General features: G+C 45.9%; 1 protein-coding gene across 9 annotated transcripts in view; it reads left to right on the plus strand.

Moving 5' to 3' along the window:
* Positions 1 to 13,752, plus strand: part of LOC142010671 (low density lipoprotein receptor adapter protein 1-like) — a 104,630-nt gene that overhangs the window by 48,590 nt on the left and 42,288 nt on the right. For all 9 annotated transcript variants that reach the window (XR_012644863.1, XR_012644862.1, XM_074989091.1 and 6 more), the window contains one exon: positions 10,490 to 10,604. Coding sequence is in view for 7 of the 9 variants with exons in the window: in XM_074989091.1 (XP_074845192.1) it covers positions 10,490 to 10,604 (115 nt within the window). In the remaining 2 variants the exon portion in view is untranslated. The remainder of the gene's footprint in view (positions 1 to 10,489; positions 10,605 to 13,752) is intronic.

Below are 13,752 nucleotides of genomic sequence, written 5' to 3' on the forward strand. Positions count from 1 at the left end.
AGCAGTCACTGCACATAAATATACTGGAGCTCAGAGCAGTTTTCAACGCCTGCAGACACTTTCGAGACCATATACAAGGCAAAGTAGTCGGGATCAGTACAGACAATACCTCCACCATGTTTTATATAAATCGACAGGGAGGAGCTTGGTCCGGTACCTTATGTGCTGAAGCAGTCAGGTTGTGGAACTGGTGCATCGCCAACAATATAACCTTGAAAGCCTCGTACTTACCAGGCGCTCACAATGTGAAGGCAGACCAGCTGAGCAGGCGTTTCGCACTCATGCACGAGTGGCAGATCTGTCCCGATCTGCTACGACCGATTTTTCACGCATGGGGCTTTCCCCAGATAGACCTGTTTGCCACTCAACACAATAAGAAGTGCCCACAATTCTGCTCCAGGGCAGGACTGGGACGGTGGTCCCTGGGGGACGCATTCGCGATCTCCTGGAGGGGCCCCCTGCTTTACGCTTTTCCTCCCACAGTGCTGATCCACAAAGTCTTGCAGAAAGCCAGGAGGGAAGGAGCCCGAATGATCCTGATAGTCCCAACGTGGGATCGACAGTAATGGTTCCCCCTACTCCTGCGCATGTCGGACCGTCCGCCGATGCCCCTTCCGGTGGTGCCGGATCTGCTCGTGCAAGCCCAGGGGTCCATAGTGCATCTTCACCCCCAAGGCCTGCGACTACAAGTGTGGTTAATCCATGGCTCAGCTCCCTAGAGAGCACATGTACGGAGGAAGTGCAGCAAGTCCTAGAAAGTAGCAGGAGGACTTCCACCAGGAAGACCTACAAGCAAAAATGGGCTCGCTTCACGGCATGGTGTTCTACCAAACAGCTAGCCCCCCTTTCGGTGCCTATACCTGTGATATTAGAGTATTTACTGGACCTCAAGAGAGGAGGACTCTCACTATCCTCGTTAAAGGTCCACCTTGCCGCCATTTCGGCATTCAGACATGAAGAGGAAGGGCACACGGTGTTCGCCCATCCCATGGTTACCAGGTTCCTCAAAGGGTTGGTAAACCTATACCCCCCTCGGAAACTGCTTCCACCTTCGTGGAACTTGGACCTGGTGCTTAATGCGCTAACGGGACCACCGTTCGAGCCTTTGGCCACGGTTTCCCTCCGCCTCCTTATGATAAAGATGACCTTTCTCCTCGCAATCACGTCAGCTCGCAGGGTGAGCGAGCTTGCGGCAGTTATGGCAACGCCACCCTGCACTGTTTTTTCCAAGGAGGTGGTAACCATACGGCTGCATCCAGCCTTTGTTCCTAAAGTTTCTTCTGAGTTTCATATTAACGAACCTATTGTTTTACCCTCGTGTTATCCAAAGCCTCATAACTCTAATAAAGAGGAGCGCCTACACCTCCTGGATGTGAGGAGGGCGCTAGCTTTCTATATAGACAGGACTAAGTCCTTCCGGAAAACGGATAGACTCCTAGTCTCTCTCGCTCCCAAATCAAAAGGAGAAGGTCTCTCTTCGCAGAGAATCTCGAAGCACATCGTATCCTGCATAAAAATGTGCTATGAACTCAGAGACTCCTTTACTGGCCACGCCCAGGGCTCACTCCACTAGGGCGGTGGCGGCATCAACAGCCTTTTTCAAGGGCGTTGCGCTAAAAGACATTTGCAGAGCGGCGACCTGGTCATCCTACGACACCTTCGCCAAACATTACGCCCTTCACAGGGTATTCCAAGAGGATACCCGTCTCTCGACAGCGGTCCTCTCGGGGACAAGCTGCACATAATCCGATTACCCACTTCCTATCTTGGGTTACTGCTGGGTAGTCACCTAATGTGGAGCACCCACGGGGACACTCGAAGAAGAAAGAAAGGTTACTCACCGTAGTAACGGTGGTTCTTCGAGATGTGTCCCCGTGGGTGCTCCACTACCCGCCCATCTTCCCCGCTTTGGATCTCTGTTTAATGTTTTGCAGGAGTATCCGAGGCGGTTGGTCAAGGAACTGGTGGGGACCGGATCGCGCACGTGGCCAGGAGCGCGCAAGGGAGTGGCGCGCACCGGCGCATGCGCGGTCCGGCAGAAACTGCTTGGAAGATCTGATCTGCGGCGCCGGGCGAGCCTGACACCTAATGTGGAGCACCCACGGGGACACATCTCGAAGAATCACCGTTACTACGGTGAGTAACCTTTCTTTTCTGAGCCTTAAGCTATCATCTTTCAAAAGTCGTGGAAGTCGGGAGAGATTCCAGAAGAACAGAAAGGGCAAATATAGTGCCCATCTATAAAAAAGGGAGACAGAACAACCCAGGAAACTTCAGAAACTACAGTTTAACTTCTCTGCCAGGAAAGATAATGGAGCAAATAATAAAGGAATTCATCTGCAAACATCTGGAAGGAAATTAGTAATAGATAACAGCCAGCATGGATTTGTAAAGACCAAATCATGCCAGACCAATCTGATAGCTTTTTTTGATGGGATAACAAGTCTGGTGCATAAGGGAGAAGTGTAACAGAGAGGAAGCCGTGCTAGTCTATACACTATCAAAACAAAAAGCAGTCAAGTAGCACTTTAAAGACTAGCCAAATAGTTTATTAGGTGAGCTTTCGTGGGGGACAAGTGGGTCTGTCCCCTGAAAGCTCACCTAATAAACTATTTTGCTAGTCTTTAAAGTGCTACTTGACTGCTTTTTGTGTTTTTAAGGGAGAAGTGGGGGATGTAGTATACCTAGACTTTAGTAAGGCATTTGACAACGGTCTTGCATGATCTTCTTGTCAATAAACTAAGCAAATACAACTTAGATGGAGCCACTATAGGGTGGATGCATAAGTGGCTGGGTAACTGTTCTCAAAGAGTAATTATTAATGGTTTGCAGTCATGCTGGAAGTGCTTAACAAATGGGTTTCCACAAGGGTCTGTTTTGGGACCGCTTCTATTCTATATCTTCATCAACAATTTAGATACTGCCATAGAGAGTACACTTATTAAATTTGCAGGTGATACCAAGCTGGGAGGGGTTGCAACTGCTTTGGAGGATAGGGTCAGAATTCAAAATGATCTGGACAAATTGGAGAAATAGTCTGACGTAAACAGGGTAAAGTTTAATAAAGACAAATGTAAAGTACTCCACTTTGGAAGGAACAATCAGCGTTGTACATATAGAATCGGAAATGATTGTCTAGGAAGGACTACTGCGGAGAGGGATTTTAGGGGTCATCGTGAACCACAAGCCACATACAAGTGTGATGCTGTTGCCCAAAAGAGCAAACAAGACTCTGGGATGCATTAACGGGAGTGTAGTGAGCAAAACACAAGAGGTCATTCTTCCACTCTACTTTGCACTGATTAGGTCTCAGCTGGAGTACTCTGGGCACCATATTTCAAGAAAGATGTGGAGAAATTGGAAAAAGTCCAGAGAAGAGCGACAAGAATGATTAAAGGTCTAGAGAACATGAGCTATGAAAGAAGACTGAAAAAACTGGACTTGTTTAGTTTAGAGAAGAGAAGACTTAGAGAGGATGTGATAGCAGTTTCCACGTACCTTAAAGAGGGTTTCAAGAAGGAGGGAGGAAAAATTGTTCTCCTGTCATCTGAGGATAGGACAAGGAGCAGTGGGCTTAAACTGCAGCAAGGGAAGTTTAGGTCGGATATTAGGAGAAAAAACTTCCTACCTGTCAGGGTGATTAAACACTGGAATAAATTACCTAGGGAGGTTGTGGAATCTGCATCACTGGAGATTTTTAAGGGCAGGTTAGATAGATACCTATCAGGGATGGTCTAGGTGGTGCTTGTTCCTGTCAAGAGGGCAGGGAACTGGACTCGATGGCCTCTCAAGGTCTCTTCTAGTTCTGGTGTTCTGTTATGATGACTCTCAGAATGAAAAGGCCTCCTCCAAGAGGAAGGATTTTGCAGCGTTTCTAAACAAAGTCTGGATCCCTTTGGTCTCTTCCTGGAAGTTGGTTACATAGCTGGCTCCTCTCCTCTGTTTTGCCTCCAGATCCTGCATGCTTCGTCCTGGGTTCTGATCTGTGCCATCCTGCAGCAGTGACACTGTCACGGGGCTTCAGTGATTAAATTCAGTCTTTGTAGCTAGGGCTTAATCTAGTAATTGCTCTGAAGACTAGGATGAATGCCTTAAGATGACATTGGAACCTGTCTGGGAGCTTTCTGGTAGGAGAAGTAATGCATAACAACATGATTATCTTTAAGACGGAGCTTGCTAAGTTTATGAACTGGAGTTGTCTGATAGCAGGGGACTTAGTAAACCTGGAGATCCTTTCCATTCCTGTTGCCATTTGTTCCTTTAGGAAACAGTGTGGGAGGCACGAGGCACTAGATGGGTAGCAATCACTATATAGTGCTCCTCACCCAGGGAACATACACTGAATGTAGTGATTTTCATCTGGGTGGGAATTAGTGCGGTTGGGTGACTTTCACCATATAGTGTGAGGTGCCTGAATAATGAAGTCAGGCATAGAGTACACAATGGATGCATAGTCAATGACGGTATGACAGTTTCATTCTACCAACAATGGTAGAGAAGCAGTCATTTCCAAACAGTTGACTATTTGAATTTTAAAACCAAATTTTATCTATTTGAAATTATGACTGTTACAGTTACTCTGTTATCCATTACTTCAACTTGTTAATCAGGACCCACCCCTTCCAAAATGGCGAGATCTTTTCAAATTGGTGAGACACTACAGGTAAGTTGCACTATATAGTGCCTCATGACTGAAGGCACCCAACACTATATAGTGCACCTTTATGGGCACAAATCACAGTATAGCCAGTCATGCCCCTGGATATTTTTCACTATATAGTTTGTCATGTCTGTTTGGTGAGAATTGTAAAGTTAGGAGTCAGGGACTGAAGCCATAAAACATAGGCAAAAGAAACTATGAAGAAAAATATGAAACACGAAGAAATGACTGTTCGCACTCTTCATCATTTGCATTTATTTCATAGGAAAATGCAGAAAAAAGAGAGGAGATGAAATATTGGTAACACCCAATACCAGCCAAAACGAGTCCCTCATTCTGCATTGTCTGAGGACTACTAAAGTGTAGCCCAGGTTGCTGCTGTGAATGTGGTGAAATCTCTTGAATATCAAGAAATTTTTAAAGCCTTGGACTGTCTTCCTGCGAAGAAGTACTTGCACCAAGCCAAATGAAGCAAGACAGTCTGTGGTAAAGAAGTTGAGCTCTTCCCTCTTGCCACAGTTCTCCAAACTCCTCTAGCTGTCTGTTACTAGTCACCAGGAGCATTGAGGAAGAGCTGGTATTTTTACAGACCAGCAAAGGAGAATATTGACAGATTTGAGACAATTGTGCATGTGGAAAAGGAACCTTGCATTTATTTATACAATTCTTGGACTCAATGGCTGTGTCTACACTAGCCCCAAACTTTGAAATGGCCATGCAAATGGCCATTTCAAAGTTTACTAATGAAGCACTGAAATACATATTCAGTGCCTCATTAGCATGAGGGCGGCCACGGCACTTTGAAATTGATGCGGCTCCCCGCCGCACGGCTCGTCCAGATGGGGCTCCTTTTCAAAAGGATCCCGCCTACTTCGAAGTCCCCTTATTCCCATCTGCTCATAGGAATAAGGGGACTTCGAAATAGCCGGGGTCCTTTCGAAAAGGAGCCCCGTCTGGGCGAGCCGCATCAATTTTGAAGTGCTGCAGTCGCCCGCATGCTAATGAGGCACAGAATATGTATTTCAGTGCTTCATTAGTAAACTTCGAAATGGCCATTTGCATGGCCACTTCGAAGTTTGGGGATAGCGTAGACACGGCCATTTTGATTAGGTGCTGGGTGTTACCAGTATTTTAATCTCCTCTTTTTTTTTTTTCCTGCATTTTCCTGTGAAATAAATGAAAATGATGGTGCGATCAATCATTTCTTTGTGTTGTATATTTTTCTTTATAACTTTAGTGATTCTCATTGAACGGGCATGACAAACCATGTAGTGAAAACAACAGGAAGTCCTGTGGCACCTTATAGACTAACAGATATTTTAGAGCATAAGGTTATGTGGGCAAAGACCCACTTTGTTTGATGCATTTTTGCCCACAAAAGCTTATGCTCCAGAATATCTGTTAGTTTACGAGGTGCCACAGGACTTCTTGTTGTTTTTGAAGATACTAACTCAGCTACCTCTCTGATGTATAGTGAAAGCTGTCCAGGCATGGCTGGCTATAAAGTGATGTGCACCCAGGTAAGCTGCATTTATGTAGTGCTGGGTGCCTTTAGTTACAAGGCACTATGTGCAGCTTACCCGTAGTGCTCTGTGATCGCCACATAGGCCTGTTATGCTCATAGGATATGTGTACGCAGCCTGCAGAAGCAAGTACCCAGCCTGGGTTGACGCACTTGGATCAGATGGATTTGTGCTAGTGCTCTAAAAGTAATGAGAACTACAAGCCCACCCTCCTCCTTAGGCTTCACAGCTTCAGTTGCAAATTCAAATAGCTGTTTACAAAGCTACTTTTAGAGCACTAATGTGAATCAAGTTAGCCTAAGTCTATCTGCCCATGCTAAAAGGTACTGCCAGTGACTAGTTAGACATTACTGCAGGAGCCCACACCATGGAGAAGCCTAGCAGCCATATACCAACTAGAGCCTGTGCATCATCACATTCAGCTTCAGAGTGTATTGCAATGATCCAGCATGGAGGGGACCAACACATGGATCACTGCAACCACGTTCTCTTCTGGCAGAAGGATGAAGTTCCATAGCAAGCTTGAGGTGAAAAGAGTTTACTTGGTCGTCCAGCTCAGTGAGTTCTCCAGCAATACCCTAAACCTGTACGCACCTCAGAATAGGGACTATGAAGGCAATATCTTGGACAACTTTTCAAAGTGTTCCCTATTCCAACCAGCATCATGTAAGTCTTTCCTGGGATCAGCATGAGCCAGCTTCTTTTCATCTATTATTAGCTAATATTCTGAACATGACAATCTGAATTCAGGCCAAGACACAGGATGGAAACTGATTTAGTCACTGTTGCATGATCTGCTGTTAATGGATGGAGGTCTGATCCTGTGCAAGACAAAGGTGATGCTGGTGTCAGAGGAAGGCATTGTAAGGAATGTATTAGTACTGAGTGGAACACAGGATCTGGTCCAAGAGGTAACTATTACAGGACCGCTTGGAAATAGTGACTATAACATAATAACATTTAATATTCCTGTGTTGGGAAGAACACCGCAACAGTCCAACACTCTGGTATTTAATTTCAAAAAGGGGAATTACACAAAAATGAGGAGATTAGTTAAGCAGAAATTAAAAGGTAGAGTAACTAGAGTAAAATCCCTGCAAGCTGCTTGGAAACTTTTGAAAGATACCATATTAGAGGCCCAACTTAAATGTATACCCCAAAGTAAAAAACACAGTAAGAGACCTAAGAAAGAGCCACCATGGTTTAGCAACCATGTAAAGAGGCAGTGAGAGATAAAAAGGCATCTTTTAAAAAGTGGAAGTCAGATCCTAGTGATCAAAATAGAAAGGAACATAAACACTGCCAAATTAAATGTAAAAAATGTAATAAGAAAAAACAAGAGAGATTTTGAGGAACAGTTAGCCATAAATTCCAAAAACAATAGTAAAGTGTTTAAGTACATTAGAAGCAGGAAGCTTGCTAAAAAAGCAGTGGGGCCCATGGACGATAGAGACATAAAAGGAGCAATCAAGGAAGATAATGCCATTGTGGAAAAACTAAATGATTTCTTTGCTTCAGTCTTCACGGCTGAGGATGTTAGAGAGATTCCCAAATCTGAGCTGTCCTTAAAGGTGACAAACCTGAGGAACTGTCCCAGATTGAAGTGTCATTAGAGAAGGTTTTGGAACTAATTGATAAGCTAAACAGTCACAAGTCTCCGGGACCGGATGGTGTTCACCCAAGGGTTCTGAAAGAACTCAAATGTGAAATTGTGGAACTGTTAACGGTTCTATTAACTGTTAATAGTTCTATTAACAGTTGTAACCTGTCCTTTAAATCAGCTTCGGTACCCAGTGATTGAAAGACACTAATATAACACCAATATTTAAAGAGGGCTATAAAGGAGACCCTAGCTTTTATAGACCAGTAAGTCTGATGTCAGTACTGGGCAAATTAGTAGAAACAATAGTAAAGAATAAACTTGTCAGACATGTAGAGCAACATGATCTGTTGAGCAAAAGTCAACATGGTTTCTGTAAAGGAAAGTCGTGTCTTACTAATTTATTAGAGTTCTTTGAAGGGGTTAATAAGCATGCGGACGGGGGGAATCCAGTAGACATAGTATACTTAGATTTCCAACAGCAACGAAGGGTCCTATGGCACCTTATAGACTAACAGAAAAGTTTTGAGCATGAGCTTTCGTGAGCACAGACTGAATTCATCAGATGCCAGATTAGATTCATTAGATTTCCAGAAAGCCTTTGACATGGTCCCTCACCAAAGGCTCTCATGTAAATTAGGTGGTCATGGGATAGGAGGAAAGATCCTTTCGTGGATTGGGAACTGGTTAAAAGACAGGAAACAAAGGGTAGGAATAAATGGTAAATTTTCACAATGGAAGGGGGTAACTAGTGGTGTTCCCCAAGGGTCAGTCCTGGGACCAGTCTTGTTCAACTTATTCGTCAATGACCTAGAGAAAGGGGTAAGCAGTGAGGTGGCAAAGTTTGCAGATGACACCAAACTGTTCAGGATAGTCAAAACCAAAGCAGACTCTGAAAAGCTTCAAAAAATCTCATTAAACTGAGTGATTGGGCAGCAAAATGGCAAATGAAATTTGATGTGGGTAGGTGTAAGGTAATGCACATTGGGGAAAAAATAACCCCAGTTATACATACAATATGATGGGGGCAAATTTAGCTACAACAGATCAGGAAAGGGATCTTGGAATTATAGTGGATAGGTCTCTGAAAACGTCCACGCAGTGTGCAGCAGCAGTCAGTAAACCAAATAGGATGTTAGGAATAATTAAAAAGGGGATAGAAAAATAAGACGAAGAATATCTTACTTCCCCTATATAAAACTATGGTACGCCCACATCTTGAGTACTGTGTGCAGATGTGGTCTCCTCACCTCAAAAAAGATACATTGGCATTAGAAAAAGTTCAGAAAAGGGCAACTAAAATGATTAAGGGTTTGGAACGGGTCCCATATGAGGAGAGGCTAGAGAGACTGGGACTTTTCAGTCTAGAAAAGAGGAGACTGAAGGGCGATATGATAGAGATATATAAAATCATGAATAGCGTGGAGAAAGTGAATACAGAAAAGTTGTTTACTTGTTCCCATAATATAAGAACTAGAGGACACCAAATGAAATTAATGGGTAGCAGGTTCAAAACTAATACAAGAAAGTTTTTCTTCACACAGCGCACAGTCAGCCTGTGGAACTCCTTACCAGAGGACACTGTGAAGGCCAGGACTCTATTAGGGTTTAAAAAAGAGCTCAATAAATAGTTGGCGGTTAGGTCCATAGCTGGCTATTAGCAAGGGGTAAGGTATGGTGCCTAGCCTTTTGTTGAAGGTGGGAGATGGATGGCAGGAGACAAATCGCTTGATCATTGTCTTTGGTTCACCTCCTCTGGGGCACCTGGCATTGGCTACTGTTGGCAGACAGGATACTGGGCTGGATGGACCTTTGGTCTGACCCAGTATGGCCATTCTTATGTTCTTATTGTCCTGATGCAGTCTTCCTGGATGGCAGGTTCATACTCACAATTGGTCAGTTCAGTCCATAGTCTAGGAGACTCCTGGATTAATCACTGATGTTGAACTCTTGCTCAACAACAGCTACAAATGCCACCATCTACTGTTTCCCTGGCTCAGAAATCCTGCCCCATCCTGGCAGACAATGACCATCCTCAACTGTACAATCTTCATCCCCTGCCATCTACATTACAGAATGCAGTACACTGGGGCACAGAGCCTTCAGCACTTAGAGAACTCCAGCTAGCTCAGCTTGCTGCAGCCCATCTCAGCAACATGGGCTCTTGCAAGCACATCACACGTCTACCATTCCATATACTGGTTGTGCATTGAATGAGGTCAGGTTCAAGGTCTTGGTCCTTCTCTCCAAGGTGTTCTAGGTCCTGGAATTATATTTATGGTGTGAAAAGGTGCAGCAGGACAGTTATAATCCTCCAGGATAACAGGCAGCCCTTATGCTCCTTGATAGTAGGTCAGACTGTCTGGTCCCTCAGGACAGGAAACATGGTGGGGCCAGCATCAACCTAGAACAAGTGTCTCAACCCCACTGCTTGCACCCAGGGAGCCCATCCCTTCTCTGGTTGCCATCGGTGTTGCATGCTTTTGTCCCTTCAGACTCATTTTCTGTGGACATCTCCTGTGTAAGACTTGTCAGCAGCATATCATAGCTTCCGACACTAAATACTTAGCCAGCTCAGTGCTGTCCATGCACCGCACCTTCCCAGTACCAGGGTGAACCCTTGGCCTCTGGCATCTGTCTGCTGCCAAATCTGATCATTTGCTTGGAGCTAGTACTGTCCCTCTGAATGGCTGTCCCTTCTTGCAGGATTTCCTACTGCACCACGGACAAGCTACAGAACAAGGTGTTTGCCTACGTGGCGCAAAGCCAGCAGAGCGGGGCACTGGAGTGCCATGCCTTCCTCTCACCCAAGAAGAAGATCGTAAGCACTTGTCAATAGCAAGTAGTAGTCCAGGATAGGTTCAGTCAGTCTCCTCTCCTGGGAGGAAAGGTCACTGCTTCCCCAGCACCTCTGGAACATGGCATGCACTATCTGTCCATGCCATCTTTCAGGGGATGCCATCTCTACCATGCTGCATGATGACCCATTCCCAGCAAGAGCAGCATTCTTCCTACCACCTGCTATAGATCCACATGATTTGTGCTGTGCCCCAGCTTTTAAAGAGCCTTATGGAGGAACACCTTTAGTGTGGTATACTCCAAAGGGTCCCACTCATCCTTTATGACTGGCTCTGGATCTTCACCATGAATGGTTTCCCTGGGCTGCCACTGGAACTGGGGTACTAATGAATCCTTTGACCCACCAGTCTAGGCTCCCTCTGCTGCTATAACAAACTGCAGGCCTGCTCCCAGACCTACACTTCCGTGCATCATTCACACAGGTAGGGGCGCACCCAGCTACAATTATGTGCAGGGGCACAGCCAAAGAAACTCCCAGGTCCAGAGGCATGCCCTCCTCTGGAGTATAAGCCCAATATGATCTTGTGCTATGCAGAAAGCTATACAGCACAAGCCCCAGATCTTTCATACAGAGGTTAGAAATCCCTTTAGCCTGGGTCCCGCACTTTCCTCAATTCAGTCTTTTTTGTTCTGTGGGTTTTTCTAGGAGTCATCTTGTATGAGGAGTGAAGGGCCTCCAATGAGGTCACTCCTTGTCTTGTATAGCTTTTGCATAGGGCAGGAACCCTTTGTTTCAAAACTTGGTTCCCAGATCTGCTTTGTGGAAAAATACTCAGGTCCCAAGATAAAGTCCGGAGACATGAGGTCTTGTCACACGTCCTTATAGAGTTAGAGCGCTCTTACTTACTGTCTGTTTATAGCACTTTCAGGAAGGCTCATCAGGTGAGAGATCAGCTTCTTGCCAAGGTCTGTTTTTCCTACGCGAACGCTACTGTGAATAGGCCCTTCCCCCCCCCCCCTCCCCCATTATCTAGACCAGCAGTTCCTAACCTTCTCCAGACAGGGACCCATTTTGACAATTCAGGAAGACTTGGTGACCCAAGGCAATTCAAAAACAGGGAGGGGCAGGGGTGGGAGGGGAAAGGCAGAGCCATAACTGGCTAATTTTGCACCTGGGGCAAGAATATAAACTTGTGCCCTCTCATGCTTATATATTTGTAATAGTTATTTCATAGAAAAGGGGAAATATGTTAAAATAATAACACTAGATTTACTATGGTTAATCAGAGCGGTGGTAGTGGAAAGATACTCATCCCCAAACTGCTTCCCTGACTGAAACCCCACAATCAGGGCGAGGAGTGACTCAGAGACTGAAGGGGGCTAGGAAAGTCATATTGAGGAGCTAGGAGTCACTCGGGGGCTGCTGGGGGCTAGGGGAGTCACACTGGGGCTAGAGGGGGCTAAAGGAGTCACACTCGGGGTAGGAGTCACTTGGACTGGAGTGGGCTAAGGGTCTCTCACTCAGGGGCTAGGGGAGTAACACTTGAGGCTGCAGGGGGCTAGGGGAGATCACGGGGACCCCTGCTGCTGGAAGTCGGCTGAGATATGGAGCTCTGGCAGGCAACACCAGTTGCAGGAACCCTAGCTGGTACAGGGGGAACCCCTATACCCATGGCTGGAAGCTGGCTGGGGCAGAGCCCTGTCAGCTCCAGGAACCCTGCTGAAGGCTGTGGAGACCCCACCTCCTGCAGAGACTGGAAGCCAGGGAGCTGATCTGCTTTACCCTCCCTCCCAACCTCAGACTCAGGACCCTATCTTGGCTGGGCTGGGCTGGGTGCTGCTCCTCAGGTATGCAGTTCTCTGCTCTGCAGCTGAAATGATTCTCAATTTAATTGATTGGCTTAACTGCCTGATGGCTCTTAATCCAATTAAGAAGTTAACAAGCACTTCAGGAGTGTGAATGGCTTCTTAATAGCCACCTGTGAAGCCACCTAGCCCAGCTGGCAACCCTTTTGAAATGTAATTGTGACCTGTGTTTGGGTCCCGACCCATAGGATGGGAAACCGTGACCTAGACTGAAAGCATCTTAGCTAGTGCCTATTACCCAGAAACGAAGGGTCCTGTGGCACCTTATAGACTAACAGAAAAGTTTTGAGCATGAGCTTTCGTGAGCACAGACTCACTTCATCAGATGCTGGACTTGGAAATCTGCAGGGCCACGTACAAATAAGCCAGAGCAAGGGTGGGGATAACAAGGTTAGCTCTGTCAGCAAAGGTGAGGCTTACTACCAGCAGTTGATCTGGAGGTGTGAACACCAAGGGGGAGGGGAAGCTGCTTCTGTATTTAGCCAGCCATTCGCAGTCTTTGTTTAAGCCTGAGCTGAGGGCGTCGAATTTGCAGATGAATTGTAGCTCAGAAATTTCTCTTTGGAGTCTGGTCCTGAAATTTCTTTGCGTAGGATAGCTACTTCTAAGTCTGGTACTGTGTGGCCTGGGAGATTAAAGTGCTCTCCTACAGGTTTTTGTATACTTCCATTTCTGATATCTGATTTGTGTGCGTTTATTCTTTTACGTAGAGACTGTCCAGTTTGTCCGATGTATATAGCAGAGGGGCATTGCTGGCACCTGATGGCGTAAATTATATTGGTAGATGTGCAGCTGAATGAACCCACGATGGTGTGGCTGATCTAGTTAGGTCCTGTAATGGTGTTGCTGGTGTAGATATGTGGGCAGAGCTGGCAACGAGGTTTGTTGCATGGATGGGTCCCTGAGTTAGAGTGACTGTGGTGCAGTGTATAGTTGCTGGTTAGGATTTGCTTCAGGTTGGCAGGTTGTCTGTGGGCAAGGACTGGTCTGCCTCCCAAGGCCTGTGAAAGTGGGGGATCATTGTCCAGGATGGGTTGTAAATCCCTGATGATGCGCTGTAGAGGTTTTAGCTGAGGACTGTAGGTGATGGCTAGTGGTGTTCTGTTGGTTTCTCTCTTGGGCTTGTCCTGTAGTAAGAGGCTTCGTGGCACATGTCTGGCTCTGTTGATCTGTTTTTTCACTTCCTCAGGTGGGTATTGCAGTTTCAAGAATGCTTGGTAGAGATCCTGTAGGTGTTTGGCTCTGTCGGAGGGGTTGGAGCAAATGCGGTTATATCTTAAGAACATAAGAATGGCCATACTGGG

The sequence above is a fragment of the Carettochelys insculpta genome, chromosome 3 (genome assembly GCF_033958435.1).
Source record: "Carettochelys insculpta isolate YL-2023 chromosome 3, ASM3395843v1, whole genome shotgun sequence".
Taxonomy (NCBI): Eukaryota; Metazoa; Chordata; order Testudines; family Carettochelyidae; genus Carettochelys; species Carettochelys insculpta.